The sequence below is a fragment of the Xiphias gladius genome, chromosome 11 (assembly GCF_016859285.1).
Source record: "Xiphias gladius isolate SHS-SW01 ecotype Sanya breed wild chromosome 11, ASM1685928v1, whole genome shotgun sequence".
Taxonomy (NCBI): domain Eukaryota; kingdom Metazoa; phylum Chordata; class Actinopteri; order Istiophoriformes; family Xiphiidae; genus Xiphias; species Xiphias gladius.
The window spans coordinates 19,783,369-19,806,159 of record NC_053410.1 but is presented as its reverse complement, the minus strand read 5'-3'; the positions used below and the strand labels follow the sequence as shown (position 1 = coordinate 19,806,159).

At 40.3% G+C, this 22,791-nt stretch overlaps 1 protein-coding gene across 2 annotated transcripts in view; it reads right to left on the bottom strand.

Moving 5' to 3' along the window:
• zmp:0000000755 (phosphofurin acidic cluster sorting protein 2) overlaps positions 1 to 22,791 on the bottom strand; it is a 46,078-nt gene that overhangs the window by 10,037 nt on the left and 13,250 nt on the right. For both annotated transcript variants that reach the window (XM_040139009.1, XM_040139008.1), the window contains exons 2-12: positions 17,443 to 17,530; positions 10,246 to 10,335; positions 8,382 to 8,507; positions 6,376 to 6,538; positions 4,983 to 5,074; positions 4,590 to 4,670; positions 4,176 to 4,235; positions 2,602 to 2,753; positions 2,224 to 2,317; positions 1,009 to 1,092; positions 130 to 257 (exon numbers count right to left, since the gene is read on the bottom strand). In XM_040139009.1, coding sequence (XP_039994943.1) covers positions 130 to 257; positions 1,009 to 1,092; positions 2,224 to 2,317; positions 2,602 to 2,753; positions 4,176 to 4,235; positions 4,590 to 4,670; positions 4,983 to 5,074; positions 6,376 to 6,538; positions 8,382 to 8,507; positions 10,246 to 10,335; positions 17,443 to 17,530 — 1,158 coding nt within the window. The remainder of the gene's footprint in view (positions 1 to 129; positions 258 to 1,008; positions 1,093 to 2,223; positions 2,318 to 2,601; positions 2,754 to 4,175; positions 4,236 to 4,589; positions 4,671 to 4,982; positions 5,075 to 6,375; positions 6,539 to 8,381; positions 8,508 to 10,245; positions 10,336 to 17,442; positions 17,531 to 22,791) is intronic.

Below are 22,791 nucleotides of genomic sequence, written 5' to 3'. Positions count from 1 at the left end.
ATTTCATAAAAACTGTTGTGGAAAGATACATTCCAAATTACACACTAAAAAAGATAACTTGTGTACATACATGATGACATAACACTATTTTCTGTGTACGTTTCCAGATGTCGTGATCAGCCATTTTACCTGGGAGACATGTGGTTTTGGGACTCCGTCTTGCAGAGCTTGCCAACATTGCTGGTGATCCGTTCAGTATTGACATCCCAGCTGCTCACCTCCCCCAGCCCTGGCCCGTTGTCATCAGTCTCTGGCTCCTGAACCAAAAGGGGGAGAGCAAAGATGAGCCAAGAGGGCTCTGAGAGGACAGTACTGATGTATATCATACAACACAGATACTGTCATGTCCCATCAAACTACACCAGTTTCTCAGGCTTCAGGTTCATTCTGTATCCTTTCCATCTTTTCCTATGCGGTGCATCCACAGCCACCATTTTAAGGACAAGAGTTGAAGAGTTGAGGCGGGGAGGGAGGAGGGGGGTGCTGGCCTGGTGAATAATTGTGCTTAGCTGTTGAGGTTAGAGATAATGATGCAAGCCCAGTCATGGTCTCTTAGCAGGTGGCTGGGGAAACATCGCTCCGGCAGCTCAGATATTCAGTTTAAACCGGGTTAGTGGAGCGGTGATATGAGCCGGCTGCCCGGTGCTCATATGGGGAGCCGGGGGTTAGACGAACAAGGTTAGACTTACCCGACAGCACAAAGACAACAACAAACACAAACGCCTCTCTTTCGAACCTCATCAGTCAAGACTTATCCAGAATGGGGCTGCCTTGTCTACTCTACTGATCCATAATGGATGACTGCGCTGTTTGGTTAGCTTGCCCTTGCATACTCCCTCCCTCTCTGCTTTATCTTGGAAAACAACTAAGACTCATGGGAGGAAAGGGCTATCAAGTGGAGAGGGTAGGGGGGGTTGGAAATGAAAAATCTGAAAAAAAAAAAAAAGAGATGCTCAAATGGGATTTAGTGAAAGAAAAAAAAAAAATACTGCTGCTCCCAAAACCTACCCCGACAGTCGTATCTGCGATGCTGTCATCTTGATACCGGGCTCCTTGCACTTTACATCTGTCCACGGTCAGAAAGTCTCCACTCTGCAGGGTAAACACACACGCGCACACACACACACACACACACACACACACACACATGCATGCGCACACAGACACACACACACACACACACACACACACAAGCATGCGCATATTAGAACATTTCAATCATGGATGTCACGTCTCTGGTTAACATAAATGACAAAATCACACAGCTCCAAATGGGAGTGCTCTCGCAGTGCTTCATCTGCTCCTGTAAAGACTGACCATTCTCAGGATCCGTGACTGACCAGTTTCACAGTGGTGAGTCCACACAGTTGAGCTCGGTTGACAGTTGCAGAGCTTGCGAGTATAATTATCTCTAAACGTTTCTATGCGTTTCACTACAGCCATGTGCTAATATACAAACTCCTAAACCATAACTGACACATTTGTGTGTCCCAGTTTACGTGACTAAAATTGTTTAAGTGCATCTTGTAACCTCTAGTTGAATTCATTTCAATATTAGATCAAAGACTTTCCATTCTGCCCCCAAGACATGTTTATGAAGTTCAACTGGAGACATTTATTGGGCAAAATGGAGGGCTACAGCAGTCAGACATGCTCCAGGCTTTTTTATTACAGGCTAAAATGGATTCCCAGATATTTATAAACAGCACTCCTTCTCTCACCATCAGATTCAACGTGTCCCTCTCTTTCTCTGCCCTTGTTTCCAAAGGGCCATAAATCTCCGAGTAGGAGTTAAGGGATTGTTACATCCAATCTTCTCCCTAAGCATTGGAGCATATTTGTGTCTGTGTGTGTTGATTGGTGGTGGAGAGGTCATTCAGTGGCAGTCACTATAAATATTGGAGGGCTATAGGGGTGAACAGGGTGAGGACCACAGGTCCCCTCCTACTTTGCAGGGGTGGGAGCTGGTGGGCTTCATTGTGCTCATACTCAGAATATCTTGCCTGTAGTATCATGGTCCTTGGGAAACCCTGAACCACAATAAGAACAGAGGACTGCCAGACATATAAACACTATAAACACTGCCCAGGGACAATTCCTTTACATAACACTGTTTACAAAAAGAACCTTTCCAGCAATTGAGAGGCAGGACTTCATTGGTAAACAGTGGGTCAGAGAGGCATCAGAGGTGCCTGTTAATAGAGTGTCTGCTGATCAACTTACAGGACATGACAGCTCTCTTTGCTGACTTTTTTGGCTGTGCATGCTTCCAATTTCTGTCTGGGAGCTGGAGTGAGACATCCCTTCAAAAAACGGCCTGGAAACAGAAACAAAGATTTGAGTTTGAGAAAATTATCAACTTGAAAAAAAACAACAAAAAAAACAACAACCCTTTTCCATCTTTTTTCTGGGCAGTGCCATTTGAAGGACTAGTTGCAATTTATTGGGCAGTGTATACTACAGTTTTTAAATACTTTTTTTTCTTCAATGTTTCAATTCAAATCTTAATTTTAATTTCACACTAAAACCATATACAAGTTGTGAGAAGAAATAATTCTGTATCTAGAAACATTAGGCTAAAGAGGTTGAGTACAGACATACTTGAGTTTGGGCTTGGGCGTGCTCAGGACGCTCTCATTGTCCTCCATCTCTGGCCCACTGTCACTCTGGTTGTACACCTCAAGACTGTCATAGAGTAAGTCCAGATCCTCCTCCACCTCCCGGGTCTGGTCTACTGGGTCAGAGTCCAGGACCTGCCGCACAGGAAATACACATCATCAATACATCAACACAATGCAATCGGGGATTTGTAATAATGGCAATGGATTAAATAAGTGTAGGGAGTGACTGTGGCTGTGCATTAGCTAATCACTTTCACAGCTGGGCTAACAGAGCTTAAAGAATGAACAAGAACACTGACGGCTGTAAAATGAGAAAATCTATGCCATAAATACATCCCTGCCTTGGTCCTATGCAGGCCAATTAAAAGGTAAGTGAGTGCTAGAGGAGAGCTAAGGTGCTGAGCCTTGATCTGCCAGCTGCACAGTGGGGATGTATATCATAGGAGCTGCACACAGCCGGGCTTGTGGACTAATCAGGTGATTAATGCCACTCCATAAGTGCAGGAGCTGGCAGGGAGCAGATAAACACAGTCTGTCCCCTCTCCTCCTCCTGGCTATGTATTTATAGAGCTACAGCCCTGCATACTGCCCCGCCACAAGGAAGGGATTAGAGACAGGGAACATGATAAAAGATCATCGGGCCACCTGGAGCTTCCAGAACCATCCAGCAAAGCACAACTCTGATGGCCTAGAGACTCTCGTAAGCATCGTTAGGTTAAATCACTTACACAATCTCTTGGCGCTGATTATTTAAAGTAAATACAAACCTATAATGATGAGTAAGAAGGTAGAGCAAATCCTCATTCGGTCTGAAAACCTACATAGTTAAAAATAATCTTTTATACATCTTTGCTGATGTAATCTAAAGAGTGTTTAGAAACAATTACTCCTGTAGGTTTCACAGTTCTGTGGTAATTATTAACATTATAATGGCCTAACACAGATTATTAACTAATGGATATCTAGGAGCTGCTTTTCACAAATGGCTGACGTTCGGCTGTTGACCTGATTACAAGCGTTTATGTAGAATCCAGAAACATTTAATCACATGGTCTCAAGAAGGAAAACACAAACCTAAATAGGACAAGCATATGAGCCTACATTTATCATTAGATTAACTGGTAGAGAATAAGGCCATTAATGGATTCTGCATACGAATCGCAGCCAGTGGCAATGTATGATTCATACATCCATGAGCACCGAGGTAATGCAGCCTAGGATTATATTGAAGCTTGTACCTCAGTTGTGGCAGTGATTTCTTCACAGGCAATTCTTCTCCAGTCAGGAGCACTTTAGCACTGATGTAGCAATGTGCTGTTCAGAGAGTTAATACCAAGATTATTTTCTCCTGCCCCGAGGTCCAATTTAATAACTGATACGTTCCACAGCTGACTTACTAAAGGCTTCATAACAGAAGGACTGAGAAATTCCAGGGGGTTGCACTGAGAAGGATGTTGTCCCTTCTAAATTTCACCACATTGTTTGCTTTGATACTGAGCATGATCACCTGGATTCCGATCAAAACTTCAGGCAATTATCACTTTCACAACTCACCTCATCTGTCACCTTGAACCTCTTCAGCAAGGCCACAAACTTCTGCTTGAAGTTAGGTTGCTGTAACAGGAAAAAGAACATGCAATTATGACTAAAAGAACCCGCTGAAAGGGAATAGCTGTCATGATTAAATAAGCATGACAGCTGGGCTCAGGCTTATCAGTTCTCCCAGTAACTGTCCACTGGATTACTTATTCACAGCCACTATGTAAAGACCATTATAATCAGTCCAGTGAACCTACAGTGTTCATTTACATGCTCATCCACATCATCCTAATGGCTTGAACAAATGGAACACAGTGTGTACTTTCTACTAAAAGCTTGTACGACATCAAACGTGGGTCTTGAGTTGTTCTCATAGTCAATGATTGGCGAGCGTAAAACTCCATGCGGCAGAATAAGGAGACAACTAACCCTGGTCATGGAGGTGGTTCGGATCATTTTCCTCCGGGCCTTCTTGGGCTTCCTGACCTCGTCGTCTTCATCATAAAGATCCTAGAATACAGAGAAGGTGGATAAAGTATCTGAAATCTCTATGTCAACGTGTCCCTAAATGTCTACATCTACAGTTTACAGTAAAATGTAGAAAATATATTAAATTTCTAAAAAGACAACTACTTCTGACAAAATCTGTAGTAAGATCTCTTCATTACTAGCAAAATTATGCAACAGCATGTACTGTATCACAACTAGACTCTTTAAATTTCGTTTAGTTATATGAAATTTCATTTATTGAATTTCTTATGCGTACTTCATTTCACTGGGTGTTGCAGATTTGGCTACACCTAAGTATTTACTGGCACTGACCTGGCCATGAACTGCGTCATCACTGGCTTCCTGCTCTGAAGAGTAGCTGTCATCATCCTCCTCAGAATAATTATCCATGTCGGGGGAGCGGTCTGAGGCAGGCAAGAACAGAAACACACAGAAAAACATAAGAATATAGGGATTCATGTCTAGCAGCATTACATCTTGACAGATTCAAATTTGCAAGTTTCCCAAAGACTTGAACTGAGATAGATAGGGTTTACATTGGTTAACTAAAAGGAGAGCAGAAATCCAAGGTCACAGCTTTATTAGTGCTGTGAAACTCAAACTCAATTTTCTTTTGGAATAAAGTATCCCTATAGGAATCAGTTCTGAGTGACATCAAGCCTCCTAAACTCATATTATTCTATCATAATGTAAATGGTGCTTTAAGTGTATTGTGTATTTTTCACAAATATCAGGTTGAGCTCCGAGATCATTTTCGATCTTGTCTGGATAAAGTTGATGAACTTCCTGTCCTATTCTACTCAGTTCATCAGTAATGAACTCTTTTGAGTACTTGGCAAGAATACTGAACAAAATATATAGTAATGCAAAACATTTTCTAAGCACATCATTATCAGCTAAATTTGATTGCTGAAATGTAATGAAACTTATTATATGCAAATTAGACTGAAGAGCTCTTCTTGTGATCCATGTCTAACATTCTGATTCATTTTTAGTGTCATTTTAGTGGTTGAAACATTTTACTATCCTTCTTTTCTTTAATGGCAGATTTTATTGGTTTGGACGGCCACATTCCTGAAGAGGTAGATTTTACTGCATGTTTGACAGCTGAGGACAGCTCAGTTGATGGAAGATCTTTTTTCCGTAACAGCTAATTCAGACTTCCTTTTGCCTGCGAAACATCCCGTTCTATGTTCCTTGAAGGGATGGATGTTAATAAGGATCACTGCACAAAGGAGAAAGATAAACATCTTTCCTTTCCTCAGAGTGACACTAGTTTAATACTTGGTGCATGAGCTCATCTGTTATGTTTGAGTGGCCTCCTTAATAACATCCAGAACAGCGAGGGATCAGCATAGCAGGAGGAGGGCGTGGAGTCTGAGCAGGGCCCAATATTCCCTCCACCCAGAATTAAAGCGCTGTAAGGTAATAGGCCCTACATCTGTTCAACTCTCAAATCAACATTACAACCACTGCTGAAGAGAATAACATATCCTTGGCCATAGGTTGGCCTGGGATTAATAAAGTTTATTCTGTCCAAGGTTGGGAAATGGAAGCCACGTGGAAGGCGGGAAGAGAGTAGCCTGGGCATGGAGGGCAGGCTCCAGGGTGACAGGTGATATTAAAGACAGGATTTGGCCGGGAAGCATGGACACAAGCTTGCCTCACAGACCCATGTAGGGGGACGGGAGATGGCTGTGCCCACCTGAGGTTTTGGTCTTGCGGCCAGCTTGGCCGCTACCATCCTCATGGTCGATGGGCTGGCTGGACAGAGAGTACACGCTGATCTCTGCCACACGCACTGGTGCCTCCTTCACGTTGCTATGGAGACCCAGAATCTGTCCTCCGTCTGTCGGGTGTTGCATCACCTGGACATAGGAAGATTAACATTGAGGCCAGGCATCGATTTTAAGAATCCATTCAAATAAAAATTAAACTTATACAGTATAAAAAACTTTAGTTCAATTCTAGCCCTCCTCTGAATGGTCCCTGATATGATCTTTTCTTGAATAAATATAACAGAGGATTTGATATATGGTTTTCAATGACTCAACATCAAGTCCTCTTTAGCTGAGATGCCATCATGTCTTGTATAATTCCTGCCAATCACTCAGTAGAGTCATGTCGAAGCAGCATGGAACAAATAATATTTCCTGAGCAGTTAGGCAGTATGGGAGATCTGTATCTCTCTCTCTACTGAGCCAATACTGATCCAACAGAGACTGACATATCTTGTGCTACACTGCTTTATGATCCAGGAATTTACCGACTGATTAAAAGTTGACAGCTTTGCTATTTCTATATAATAATACCGCAATACTGCTTTCCCATTCTGAATGTCTAAATGAGCCGAGCCAATTTGCCCACATCATCCATTCAAACAGTATAACACAGTTTGCATAAACTGTTCTGAATCAGACGAGAAGGGATGAGCTTTCATTCTAAGCACCATTTGGGGGGTACTTTCAATATTTCACTAGATGAATCGCTGTACAGGGAGTAGGGATCATTTTGCTCAAACGCTGGCAGGGGCACGCTTGAATGCACCATGCAAAGTCCAATAAGTGACTTCCTCCCACATAATGCCCCAACAGATTCAGAATGAGGCCACGAGTGAGTTTACTGTACACCAGATGACAACATAATTATCCAACAAGGTCCAATAATGGCCAATCTAGCTTTATTCATAGAAGTCTGTGGGTTGTTTCACTGCAGCAGGCACCAAAACAGCACAGCAGCTGAGTTGTATTTTAAATGCAACAATGGATTTGTGAAGCTTGTTTCCAGATGTCAGTCAATTTCTGTCCTAGGGCTTCTGCTGGAAAGTAACTTTGGCTGAGCATGGCTGACACATCAGCTGCCTTAATTAAATTGGAGAAATGTTACTTTTATTTCTCCATTCCAAATAATGCTCGATATCTATGTCTAAAGCTCTGTCTTTATCACAATCTCTCCCGCACATAAACACCCAACTAATTATATCATAAGCAAGGATTTTTAATTGATCTGTATCTGCTTTATAAAGCCTAATTCCCAATCATTTTTTTTCTTTTTAAACCGTAGTCCATTGTATAATGCCTGCAATTAAAAACGCTCCACTGGGCTCGGTTAAAACACTGGTTGACACACACAATGGCACAATTAACCACAGCCAACAGTTTCAATTTGTGATCTCCACACTGACAATAGGCATCAGTAAGCAAAGCAAGTAGAGCCGCTTTGGGTATTAAAAAATGGCATCTTGATGGCCCAGTGGTATGACATAACTGTTAAGTCCCCACTGGATCAGGATCAAGGCATAATAAAAAATAACATAATAGTATAGCATATATATATATAAAAAAAACATCCACATTGGGCATTATGTCAGCTCCTTGTCCATTTTTTTTTTGCATAACATGACTGAATACACTGGTTGGAGAAAAGTACATATGAAGCCAGCTCCAGATGGCCCATAATATCAGACAGCAGTATGTGTGATGAGCATAAATCATCTGAAAAGATGTGTAACACAAGAGGGCCGCTCTTTGGCAATAAAGACATGGGTACAAAGACACTAATAGCCCTGTCAGTCACTGTCAAAGAACAGCAGGATGCAATCACAAGCTCAGTGCAAAATGATATGTTTCTGAAGAGAAATGAAACGGCGGAAAATGACACATGAAATGAAATGGCTTCAAGTGATGCCCCAGTAGAGGCACTATACAGTACCTCAGCCATATTGATAACCCCCACAGCCAAAGTTTTGTAGCCCAGGATGGTTCGATTCTTGTAACGTTTCCTCCTCTGTAGCATAATCTGCAGTCTGTTGGCATCCCTCTTCAGAAAATGAGGGTACTGAAGAACAAAAACAAAGCGAGATAAACAATGCAGTCTGCATGATATATTCACTCGCCTTTAGTTGGAAACCCACATGCATCGTTATTTCCACTTGTTTTTGTTGCTCTATAAGAAAACAATATCTTCAATTAAAAAAAACCCCAGTATATTCTGCTTCTGTTTCTTGTAAATTACATTTTTTTTCTTAACCATATAATTCAAATAATGAAACAAGACTATATGTATTCAGTGTGTTTTCAGTGTTTTTAAAAGTCATTCTTCCTTACATCACATAAAAAGATTCTTGAAGGCTTACTCAAGATTTCACTGTCCTTCAGTGTCTTATGTAACTGAAGAACTGATGCCCACTTTTTTCAAGACTACCTCAGCTTTTCGGCTTGGAATGTGTTCCCCAATGCTATTTATTTCTACACAAGTATTTTCTTTGTGACTGACTTAGTGGATTTCAGTGTATCAGCTAGTGACTAGTTATCTGTGCCACTGATTATTATCATCAATATAGCATAGAGTGCAGCTAGGCCATATTATTACCATAAGACATTTCCTTTGTTCCATTAGCCAGTGTGTTTCTTACAATCCTTTAGGCCTGCTCAGACTGCCAGGCAAGAATTAACGCTCTCCCCATCATGTACGATGAACTTATCCAGGCGTGTACAAACTGCTTCACTAATTCATTAGATTTATCTGTAGTCAGAATGCTTTCTGCACTGAATTGTGTGAAATGATGATTTAGAGATACCACACATCTGGATCAGGTTCATATCGATGTACAACCACAGTCTCAGCCACTGTACTAAGATGCCAGCAATGAACCAAGATGGTGGGTGTCAGATTCTGCAATCTTAATCTCTGAAATATTAAAAAAAAAAAAAACATACTGTAGTCTGTCTGATTGACTGTGGCTTAACTGTTGGTGAACCTTCACCAAGATTCTGCACCTCACTTCAGAACTAAATTTCTCTCTGAGACTGTTAGCATTTCATCCTCACATTTGCTATTTTCATCCTTCTTGTCTGTTTCCTATGAAGTCATATAGTCTCTGACTGCCAGAACTTGACCTTCATATTGACATTTCATAGTCTATTATATATTCACACAATAATGTGTAAGATCAAGATTCACAATTTGGTTGAACATCACTGCTGCAGTTTTCATGTCCAATACTGCCCCTGCTTTTTCGAGGCCTGACTCAACTGCAGAATCATTTTTAGCTATCATGTCTGTTTTCCACACCTTGTTCAACTTATTCTGGTTTACTTCACATCTAGAGCATCTAGCTATTACAGTACGCAAACGTTCAGCATGTATATATTGTCTCTGATTTCAAATCTGAAAAAATCTGTTATAAAGTATGTCTGCTTAAGTGATTTCTTTACAGAGTAAGGTTGCACTTGGAAAACCATCCTATTCAACAGAAACCACTACAGCATTTCCTGTCCCCCGCAACAAGAGTTGACACCTCCCTCTGACCACAAAATAACATGAAAATATGTGGTACAGGCTGATTTTAAATAACTGAGCCTGATATAGTCGATACAAAATACTGTAAATACTCGTGTATAAATATGCAAGAATATCTTGAACTCGGATAGCAAAACTTTTGCTATCCGAAGAGATGCTAACACCAAAGGAGTTAAGATGGGGCACCAGCATGGACAGATTTCAACGCAGTCCTGTTTGTCACATAACTGCCACATCAGTGTGAGAATTCACAGTATAATGTCAGAGGCCTTGCCTGTAGTGAGAATGTGAGCTCCAGATCTGTCTCCATCAGTCCACTGGGTGGGAGGATGTACTCATTTGACCTAAGAAGACGTTTAGAACCCTAAAAGACAAAGTAGAGCAAAGTTTCATTGTAAGCAGACTATGAAATGCTACACATGAAGTATTATACATCTGTTTTTTTTAGCTGCTAGCCTGATATTGACATACATCTCTTTTGGAATGAAAACAAAAAAAATGTTTGTTTAGAAAGTGCAAATTGGGTTTCTGACAGGGGCCTCAAAATTGTTTTTTTTGTAGTTTGCTTCATTTCCCTCAGGATAGTAAAATCAGGCAAGGAGACAATTGTTGAAAACAGGCAAAGCAACATCAGACACATAGGAAACAGAGATAAATAAAATAAAGTGAAGCTGCTCATTTGGTAAATTTGCTAGAGTTGAAGTGTGATTCACACTGGAACTGTTAAAGGATCTGTGCATATTTTAACCATTTGATTTCACCACTTGAATGATAGCAGGGGAAATTTGTTTTTTTAGTTTTACCAATGGAGATAAAATTGTACTTCTTTGGCTTACATCTAAAAACCAAAATATGACGGGATCAGAAGATTTTTTTTGCAACTGGCATCAAATATTGTCTTCCACTAACAGCAGGAAAAATTAGATTAAAAACACGCAGAAACAAGAAAATACAACCAGATTTCCCTCAGTTAGATTTACAGGGGTGGGTGTGTCTGGGTGGGACTGTAGTTGTGAAGCCACTGTATATGCTAATAAGGGAGATCAGACTAGATTTGAAGTAGTTCCTGTTCCATTAGTCCCACTGGCCTACTTCATTAAGATAGACTGCGTATTGTAATTGTTACATTTTGACATATATATATTTACTTAGTACTAACTGAGCTGCCGTGACAACTTGTGGCCACAACATGTCTCTGTAGACCACAACTATGTAATATAAAAGAGTTTTAATAGGCTACTTGTTTGGAAAACAAGAGGGTCATCTCTACGTCCGTCTTTGACAAAATCCAAATATGCAGTCTCCTCTGGTGTTTTGTTGGGATGTACAGATCCTATGACAAGGTCTCACATTCAGTTTCGCATCTCTGAACCCATAGGAGTTGCTATTGTCCCTATTGAGCAGCCAATGGGCCAAATCATCAAATGGTAATATTATTTAAATGGCAATACTTCCACATGGTTACACTGACAAGTTACTTCAATAAACAGTAATGATTTCAGAGTTGCTAGTCTTTTTTTATTATCCATGTTCAACAGCCTATTTCAAATCAATTTCCCCCCCAAAAAACTTTTTGCAATCCCATATACAACATCTTGAATCATTTTGCTCCAATACAGACATAGGAATTTCAAAGTATTAGTTAAATATACTGTAAGTGTTTTTCAAATTGAATAAGTAAAATGTTTCCTTTCTCCTAGAAGATATAGTAAAGTGGTCACAAATCTGTGGAAGGAGTAAGGTTTCTGACATATATCAATGAAACAATAATTATTTCGCTTTAACAACTAATTTCAATTCAGTATGCTTACTTTGGAATAAACCCCCCCCCCACAAATCCCAAATCTTATGGTGTTTCTTAAGCCTATATCTATCCATACAACAGTGGCCTAGAATGCAAGCCTTATTTTAGTACCAGCCTGCTTCACATTCACACATTTATGCAGATTCACACCTTGAGGCAGCCCAGAACAAACAGTCCTCTACTCCTTCTCTGCTTTCTAAGGAACGGTGCTACTAGAACAGCTGAAATGCTCTGGAACATATTACAGGCTAGTGTTGAGTTTCCCCTATTTAATTTTTTTTTTAATGGTGTAAAAATTCAAACCAGCAATCACTTAATCACAAGCCTGCTTCACCTTTAAGCTCTAAGCTACTGTTAGACTCAACATTTTAGAAACAACTGGATAGGGGTCTTAATCATGCCTTCAGAGGGATGGATGTCTGGTCAACGAGGAATTGTGACTGTAACCTTAAAAATGTTTATGTACAATATACAGTATATACAATATGATAAGTTTATTTAGCTTCTATTATGTCACATGTTGTTGCTAAGGATTTTTATAGAATTTTAAAGCTAATGTTTCACGCTACGACTCGAAAATAAATTTAGATTTATTATCTAATACCTAATGCTTGCTATTCTGGTTGTGAGAGACTCATCAGCTAAGCTAATTCTGGGAGCTGGCACAAAGTTGTTGTGGCCAATAGCAAAAGGATTTAAATGCCATGGGTTGTGGCCTTCTCTTCCAAATGTAAGGACAACAACACACAGAGTGTCCTCAAGAGGACATGCCTCAGCCATTACCATGTTTATTTTCTTGCTTTGGATGAAAGTCTGTCATGTTTCTTGTGAAATTTAGTTTAATTCTTCAACTAAACTTCTTTTTTACCTGTAATAATTTTGAAACAGAGAATCAAAGTGTGAAAGTGAGAACAGAAAAAAGCTTTTCAAGTCTTGGGTTCACGATTTTATGTCAAGCTGTGAGTGCTGAAGACAGGCATCTGTTGTGTAATATATTCGGCAACTCATCAACAGCCGTAAACATTTCATAAGTCCTCAAATCTTAGTTCAGGTATCTCCTGGACTTGCCAGTGGAATTAAGTAAGACTTGGTGTGCAGCATGGAGCAGTAAGGATATCCTGTATCTGGCTTAATACCCTGGGGAGAAACTCTTTAATGGTCCGATGCAGTGGGTTCGACACTGGATCCTAATGTCATCAGAGCTGCTAAATCATGTAACAGATACCAAATGAAATGGTTGGGTGTGTGCTGAGGAATCATCTCAGGATACTAGAGGTTGGCTGTATTCAAAAACGCAGTGATGCTTCACATACATGAGTGTTTTAAAATTACTTACAGTGCACATAATATATAAATGTCAATGTATGTTTCATATTGTAATTTGAAATTGCAAATACAGTATTTTTACTCCATTAACTGTTTTTCCAAATGTGCTCATTTTCTGTCTAATCACAACTGACAACTCAAGAGTGGATAGATGATAGAACGGGCACAGAATGTCACAGTCAGAGAAACAAGGCCAACAAATGTCCAAAGGCTCTCACCTTGTGAGCCACAGAAGGCAAGAGGATTACAAGGGTCTGTCTCAGCCAATAGAAATGGCATACAGTACATACCCATGCTTCAAATAATCAAATCCCTCCAGTCAACATAACAGCTGAATTGAAGAAAATCAAATACAAGATTGCATATAGCTTGGTGTGTCTGGTAAAACAGAACTGACACCACACAAATCAATTTTTCTTCTCCAATGAAAATCAAAGCTCATAGATGACTAAACTGTTGTTAAGAGATTCTCCAACTTCCAATCTTAAAACCTCCGCGACCTCTTTTCCGATGTCATCGGTACTGAGTAAACAACTGAAAATAAAGGGTGCTCTAGCTCATCGCCATGTGATAAACAATCCTATTGTGATGCAATAAACATGTGTGATGGCAGTGTGTTTTTTCAAACCACTATATGGAAGAATATTATGTCAAAAATACTCAACAGGTTATGTCTGCCTAATGGTGTTTTTCAGACCTAAAAAAATCACCGTCAAATTTGGTCATATCTTGAATTTCTCAAACAGTGCCACATTCGTTGTAAGGCTGAAAATTTCTGAAAGTCTTAATCTCAAAACCTAAAAATACAAGCATACAATACTTAGAAAACATGCAACACTGTGTTCCAGCCTACCTCACCAAGGAAAGAAACATTTTAAAAGAACTTTTAGAGCAATGTCAATTGTTTAAAATGCATGAAGTTAAACTTTGAATAAATAATGTATGAAAAAAATCTTTGAAGAACGAAAGGATGCATGGGAATACAGAATATTTAGCTTTGCTGACACTTGCAAATCATTCAGCTGTAATAAGCACTTTTCTATCCAGCCTAACGGCTCAATATGCTTCAGAGAAGGACACGCTGACAGTACCTTGAAGGCAGCTGCGGCACCAGTTTGTATATAAACGAAAATGGGGGTAAAACTCTCTGAGTCTGACCTTGCCACTAACTTGAGGTCTACAGAGGGGTCTTGTATGTACTCTTTTCTCATGCTCAGTGGCTGTTACAATGAATCAAGGCACAAAAGCCAAGCTCTCTCAAACTGCCTGACCTGCATTTACAATACAGAGCCTTGGCAAGGAAAACTTGTACCGAATGTCCTTTGGCCCCCCTTTCTCTCACCCCCTCTCCCCTGCTAAAAGCTTCTCTACTGGGGCCAGATGGGGAATGTTACAGCTCCTCTACTCTACCAAGCTCCACAAGCCTGTGGGACAACAAGTTTAACTTTACACTTCTTGTGTAAGATGTTAAATTCTCAAAATTGGCTCCCCTTTTTGCAGCATACACACGGACAACTGGATCATATCTGAGTGTACTGCAAATGGAAGTGCTTTGGACAGCGGCTTGCACTGAAATGCAGCGTGCACGCCTTTCCTATCATAATCCAGCTGACATCAATATCTGGCTACAACCTCAGGCAACTGCACACAGAAAAGACAGGACAAAAATGCATTAAATCATGTAGTGCACGTGCAGTAGCAGATCACATTGCAACCCAATGTGCAGAAAATGAAGCAGTTGTTTGTGTGAGGGCGCCTAAGCTACTTGAAGTGACTCAGTGGTCTCCAGGTTTAGAGACAGAAGACTGTCTCCCAGGGAACACAGAGCCTCCTGCAGACTAAACTGCAATCTCGTCATCCCTACCGCTGTGGTTTTGGGAGACCATCCAAACGGTTAGCCATTACAGGGGTTGTGTCTGTATGTAGGCCACTTAACCTGATGAGACCCGGAGAGAGAAAATAGACCGCCACTGTAAGCAGAACAGGAAACCAATGACATGCGGTAATGAAGCTTTGTAAGTCACTGTCTGAAAACAAAACCCTCTTATTCCTCTGTCGTCTTCTCCAACTGTCTCTTTATCCCCTCAGCGTCTCTGTTCTCCCTAACCAAACCTGCTGGTAATTGCATTTAATGCTCCAGTTCCGGAGCTGTGGTGAACAGAGCTTTGCTCGGCTATCCTCCGGGCAGCTCGGCAGAAATGGAGAGATTTCACGCTCTGGAGACAATGTAGCTCATGGATAAAGCCACACTTGGTTGCTTCCTTTCTCCTTTAAGATGACAGTAAGGGGTGGCTGATTTGTTTTCCTTTCAATAAAATCACCAACTATTGCATAAAAGTTCAATTAAATTTCATAATGAGGAGGACAATACTGAGTGAGGGACAGAAAAAATCATCAATTGCTGAGGCAAGTGAATAAAAAAATGTGGCTTTCTGGATTGAAATCCATGGAAAGTATATGGTTCCTCTGCCAACAACATAACATGCACACTAGTTGTGACTAGATGCTTCTGCTTACCTTCTCTACTCATTAGGCCCTTTACAAATGTATGTTATGTATACCACACATCCCAGCTATGCTGCCTTACAAAAGCAGAGAGCAGAAACTACAGGATGCATATTATGAAAGCATCTGCAAAATACAGCACCAGGTAAAGGCAACATACTAGATTGTCTCTGATGTGTGGGAAATATAAAAGCTTTTCCTCAAATTGCATCTTCCAGGTACAAATTACAGACTCTTCCCGCTTTCAGGTAAATCTAAATCTCAAATTAGAATTTCTGGACAATGTAAGTGAAAAAAGTCTGAATAACTTTTTGCTTTGGAGAATTATTTCCACATGGCCACCTCAGGGCAGTGCGTTCATATGTGTGTTGGTGAACATTTAAGCTGTTCTCACTGGTCTCAGTTCTCTCTAGGAATCAACTGTTTCAGAAGCAGTGGACCATCATTTTTACAACCGCTACTAGGCTTACTGCTGAGTGTGTGTTTTAAAACTGTGAAGCCTGTCTGCAGACTAAAGGCAGGCTTCCAACACTGTGCCACTATACATCAGTCTAGTCTTGCAGTATATACCACAATATTTTAGATCAGCGCTAGGGGTATCAGTTTCCATGATTATGATTCAATTTAGTAGATAACTGGATTTAGAATTTACTAGATTTACTAGATACTAGATAACTGATTCGCTTAATTCCAAAGCTTTTGAGTTTTCGTTGAACGGTGTCTGTGGCAACGTGGCGAATTTCAATGTCCCACCATGAAACAGGAAGTTGTTGTAACTCAAATATACATTGTGCACATGCCCCCAACTTCACGTTTAATAAGAGTCCCAGCCTCCCTGCCAATACTCAGTTACACTCACAGCGCCACCTACTGGCAACAGGAAATGACTAGCGTGACCAGATCCACCTCAAATGTGGTCAGAAAAGCCTTGAGACCTTGATGAGGCTTAAGATTTTCTGTAAATTGTGAGTTTTCATCAAATGGTATTCGACTGGTTATGTATCCGACGATCATGCAAATTGAAAGTCATGTCATACAACCTGTATTAACACCGTGTATACCAATACCCCCATAGGCTCGCTCAATTTGGCAATTGTTGAATTAGAATGCAGTATCATCCCACAGCTCTGCACTATAGAAGGAGTAAGTTTTAACTCTATTGCAGCAACCTTGTTCATTCCAGCACAGCATAACAATAAAACATAAGCTTGTTTAGTGAGCAGCATAGCTACAGTCACTGTAAAATTAACTGGGTTGTTCACACACACACACACACACACACACACACACACACACACACACACACACACACACACACACACACACACACACGCTAGTGCAGATGGTCACACTGAAACATAAACCATCTCCCTCCTTACTGTAATTTATTTCCATTTATCCAGCCAACTGTTGGTTCTTGCATCTAATTATATAGATTTTTCCAATATCTACATAATATAATATTAGGAAGACTTAAAGCATCAGCGTTACCCATAGTCACAAAAATGCATTAGCAGTCAATGTAAGATGCACAATCCATCTTAAGGTGCTTATGCTCCTGCTTAGAGTAGTAATGCTAGTCTGCCATTTAAAGCACCAGAGTGGATGTGACTCGTCACAGCTTCCTGTGCAGCTAAGGAGGTTTTTAATCAATCAGCAGGATTAGTAGCACGTCTTATCATCATCTAGGCTTTGTGATTATGTTTAACAGTGTACACCCTTAACAAAGGATTGACAAACAGTGAGCTACAGACTCCAGGCAGTGACATGCTGCTATCAAATATTTTTCAATTGAGCTTGTGACTCCAGTCACACATGGGAGATTAACCCACCCACCTGTATTTTGACAGCTATAGACAGGGAGTTCAGCTCTTTATCCAGTTCTTTGAGGACAACCAGCTTTTTTAGTGTAAGGCTGCAGAGTCTGTGGAAGAGAAAGAACAAGAGAGGGGGAGAGAAAAAGAAATAGATTAGTGGCACGAGTAACACAATGTGAGCACACCTTTATGACATGGTGTGCATCTGGGAATACTAATACTACTTGCGTCTTTATTCTACTTTTGGACTGCAGGTATGATAATTATAACATTATAACAATAAACAGGCAACCTCCAGGGATCATCAATGCCTGCCGATAAAGTGAGTGAAAAATCGAGAGAGCAACTGAGTAATCAAACCCTCTTCTATTCAGCTTTGTTTCCTTTGTCATTGACGAAAAATCTATGACTTTTTGTGAATGGATGATGCACCAAAGTGCTACTAAATCGGGAGTTCTGCTGTCAGCTTTATGGGAAAATTCTTAATGGAAAGTGACATAGAACAAGTGCTTTGACAAGCCATAATGCAGTAAAATGTCTTCAGTCAGCCCGGTATGAGCATGCTGCAACATATTAAAAAGTTAGAGGCTTATGTGACCTACTGCCACGATCTGTTCATTTTTAAATAAAACAAGAAAGAAACATAGGCTTATATATCTCTCTAAAGAAGTTGAATACATTTTTGACTGGACTTTTTAGTACTACAGAGCTGTGGCTGGGATCCAGAAGAGGTGAGGTACAAAGAAGGTAAAAAAACAACAGCAAGTACAGTATAATATACTGTATTTAATCAGAAAAACACATGCAGGTCCCAGTGGACACCTCTCAAGTCAGCCCTATTGTATACAACACGAAAGCCGGTTTTAAAAAAAAGCTCAATTCCATGCCTCTTTCATGGAGTCTACAACAAATTTGTGACCTTTAAAAATCCCCCTTCCTTTCACCTGCATCAACTCCCCCCTTCTGTCTTTCTGCCTCCACAGAATAACACTGAACAAAAAGTCAAAAACTTCCAAGCCAAGTTTGCTAAACTTCCTCCTGACCCACTTTTCCCAGCACTGCTGTTGAATTAAATTGTGTATCAGTCCAAGCCAGAATCAGAGGGGTGGAAGAAAGACAAAGCAAACAAATAGCTATCCGGTCAGCCATTTTCCTTGAGAGACACTCGGCAACACTGACTTCATTCAGGCACTCCCGGCTAGGCATGTATGAATCACAAAGTCTCTTCATGTTCAAGCACAAAAGAAATTGTAGCGTAACAGAGGACAACAATGGGGTGGTCTGTTTTCCAATGAATATTTTGGGGCAAAAGGACTAAAGTGTTTGCACACATGTAGTATGGCACATACTGTCTTTTCCCTGTTGACTGTATTTCAATTCTTTGTATTCTGAAATGTGTCAGGTCCTAAAGGAAATTTTAAAAGGCAGAAAAGTGGCTTTTGAATAGTTAGAAATTAAGAAATCCTGAAGAAATGAGCAGATCACAACAATGCAAACCAATCTTAGTGGGTACTAAAACATTCAGCCAGTCATGTGCTCCAACCACATACAGCCAATCAACTAACAAAGTTCCAACTTAATCAGTGCAGATGTTCATTTTCAAAGCAGCAGTGACGAGAAGGGAAAGAGGAAGAGCATGTATGATTTTAAAACTTTTATCATTCTGTATATCTTGGCAATGTGTCTTTCTATCTAAGTTCACACATACAGTAAATGCAAAGAGGAACGTGGTACGGATTCCAAGAGATATTATTCGTCAATAAAAAGTCATTAGGTTGACTTGTATTTCTTGATGTCCTCTTTCTTCCTGATTTTTGTGTGATTCAAGTTTGTTCATAGTTTTCACTGATGAAATTAACAGCATAGAGGGAAAAGGAAGGAAGCTAGCCAAAAGTGATTAGATCTGAAGGGAGGTTTATCCAAGCAGCCAACAGAATATATCTTTAATGATTACTATAAATTTTTAACAACAGGAACGGCCCAGGAGCTTGGTGTTCCCGTGCAGAATCTCCCTTTGGCCTAAATAGGGTACGACATAATTCAACAACAGTTTACCGGGAGAATTTGTGTGTAAATTGCCAATTCACTGGGCTGCACGATTACCTAAGTTACCTTGTGTGATAGAGTAACAAATGCAAATGTATTTGAGGCTGGAGTAATTAAATGTTAAACCTTGCAGGTAGCGCATGGATCCAGCATGTCTTGTGGTGATGATGAGTCACCAGTCAGCTACAGCTCTCTGTCAGGAGGGAGGGAGACAGAAAGTAGGGCTAATGGTTTAACAACATCTCTCTCTCTGTAGACTGGGATTCACATGTAATTAAAAAGGCTGCAGGTACTGAAGGGGTCACCTAGGGAACCAGGGACGTTTTATTATTAGACAGTGGTGTTATCTCCATTCCTGCCTGCCACTGTGTTGCGTTGTAAGTGAAACTCGTGGTCATCTGTTCTGGCCTGGTGCCAGTCTGTCCCTGTTCTCCTACCCAGTGCCAGTTCACTTTGCCACCCAAACAGTGACTGCAGTGACAGGCTAGGTGTTGCACAAAAACACTAATCCTTGTGCTAAAATAGCTGGCAGAGGTGTACACTGGGTAGAGGATAATTCAGCTAGTTTTAGAAAAGATCGTACGTATGGATATACTGTGTATTTGAGATTACAGCAATACAGGGGGCGGTGTTATTTGTGGAGTGGTCTCCCCTCCAATGAACAGACACTGGCACACACTCAAGGTTGAAATAGGGGCCTGAAGAAACCCCTCACAAGATGCATTAATCCTCCATTTTGGCATGTCATTCCCACATTCCCAGCAAGAGTCTAGGGTGGGATCACAGCACGCCTCACTGTGCCAAAGAGGACCAAAACACAACCATGTTATCAATTCATAGAGAAGACCATATGGGCGGACAATCTATACAGCTGTCTCCAGTTCAATATTTCTGTGAACAGGCGGTGGAAAGCAAATATAGTGATACATTTTCTGTCTGCTTCCCAGTTGATAAGAGCCCATGGGGGAAATCCCCTTTTCAGTTTCAGTGCTTGCGCTGGTTAAGCCAACTCAACGCCTGCCAAGTTCTTCTGATTAGGTCATCATTACTAAAGACTTTATTGATACTCACATGCACTCTAGTATCCATGTTATGTAGTCTTTTCCTGGTTTTGATCATACTCTGGACACATCAGTAGAGAAACTACAGCCACTAAAATGACTGTAAAGTTGAATGAACACCTCTTTGAAACAATTTCAATAAAAACTAAACATTTTAACCTTCTTGAGGGTAGGATTTATTGCAAGGCTTCTGTATTAAACTGCATTTGATTTAGCTACTGTAGCTTTACGTAATAAACTGGCACTGGAGTGTAGAATAAACTTCATAACCCATATCCTGGTTTCTGACGGTCTGCATCCGCCAAGCCTTTATGATGCTTTCATGCACACACACAAACACAGAGTACATTAGAGTGCGTGTAAATGTAATGACTAAGGCTGCTTTTATTCAGTTATTTTTATTATGGATTGATCTATCAATTACTTTCTCAATTAATTAATAGTTTAGTCTAAAAACTGTTTCAAAAATAGTAAAAAACGCTGGTAACTATTTCACAGAATCCATGGTGATGTCTTCAAATATCTTTAAATGATATAAACCAAAGAAAAACAGCAAATCCTCAAATTTGACAAGCTGTGACTAACAAATTATAAGCATTTTTGTTTGATAAATATAAGAATATATATAAATAAACTTAATATTACGATTAAGTAGATCAAGCTATTAATCATTATCTGTTTGTTGCTGATTCATTTTCTGTTGTTTGACTAATCGATTTATCTATTAACTATTTCACCTCTAGTGCTGACTAGTGTGTAGATTTTGAAACAACCTGTCGTTTTTAAACTGCCCTGGCTTCACTCAGCTCACGTTTAACCTTTAACACAGGGAGGGCAGTAATAACGTTAGGCTAAAATTGTGTCACAGACACCGGATAGGCCCACACTAAGTCAATGCAGGAAACAGAATCCCACCCTACCACAGGCTAATTATAGTAAACGTGCAAATCTTTTTTTCTAGAGGACATCTTCTATTACTAACATGGACATATACAGTAACTGAAAGTAGTGGCATATCGTGTCACCATGAACAGTTATTGACTGCTCTGAAGGGCGGTGGCCACTAGGTGCCTGAATACTCTACAGCTAATAGCTTTAGCCTATATGGCATCACTCAAGGTAGCATGAGTAGTGCTGCTCCATCTAAGCCCATTAGTGCATCCTTGTCACTCACTGTACCGTCACTAACTGTTGACCTTTTCGGCCCATAAAGCGAGGTCATTAGACTACAAGGCCATTTCCCTCTTTCAGATTATACAGACTGCCTCCTATGACATACCAATGTTACTAAGGATATTAAAAATATGGAGGCTTTTTGTGTGAAGTGTGAGGATAAAGCCTTAGACAAGCAGTCTTATCTATAGAGCAAAAAGAGTATAGATCTGCACTGAAGGCTCTGTAGCTGAACTGACAAACATGAACAAGTACCCAATCACAGATATTGTATACAAAATAGCAAATAGCCATGACAACATAATCCCCATCTTTGACTTTTTACCTGCCCATCCCAGCCTTATTAGTGGCTAATCTAGGCACTATAAATATTCAGGTTAATAAATTAACAAAAAGCAAAGCTCTGACAACAAAACCAGAATAAAATCACCAGTACGCTGGTTGCAATGACAGAAAAAGCTGTAACCTATAGTGCTAAATCAGTTAAGTCATGCGGTAATGAAGGTTGGTTTAAACCTAAAACCAATCACCATTACTAAATATTATTAGATGGAAAAGGAAATGAGAGCAACTGCTGAAGTCACTATGTTATGAAAAAATGGTACGCCTGTGGCTTCGCTCAAATCCTTTCACGTTTATCTGTGCAGGACAAACAAAACAAGTTATCAGGCAGGACACTCAAACAGCCGAGGCCAAATATTTGGTTTCAGATAAGAGGCCTGTGATTGTGGGTTATATGGCATGGTGCATTATCTTATCTCGGCTGCTTCATCCATTTTCTCTGTCGTAAAAACAAGAAGACTTCATTAGGAAAAGTAAACATCTGAAGTTTCACATTTCCAGCGACGTACAAGTTAAACACTTCATCACGTAAGCATAAAGCTTTTTAGATCGACTGAATCACTAGTGACTAAGAGCAGGCTAAGAATGAATGACAAGTCTGCAGCTGCTCCAAATCACCTAGAAATCATCCACACCAGTGTTTTATAACTGACTCAGGAGACAGTCACGCTGCCATGTCTCAACCAAGCCTGTCTATCCCTTCCAGTGCATACTGAATAACTTAGCTCACCCGAAGTGATGCTGGA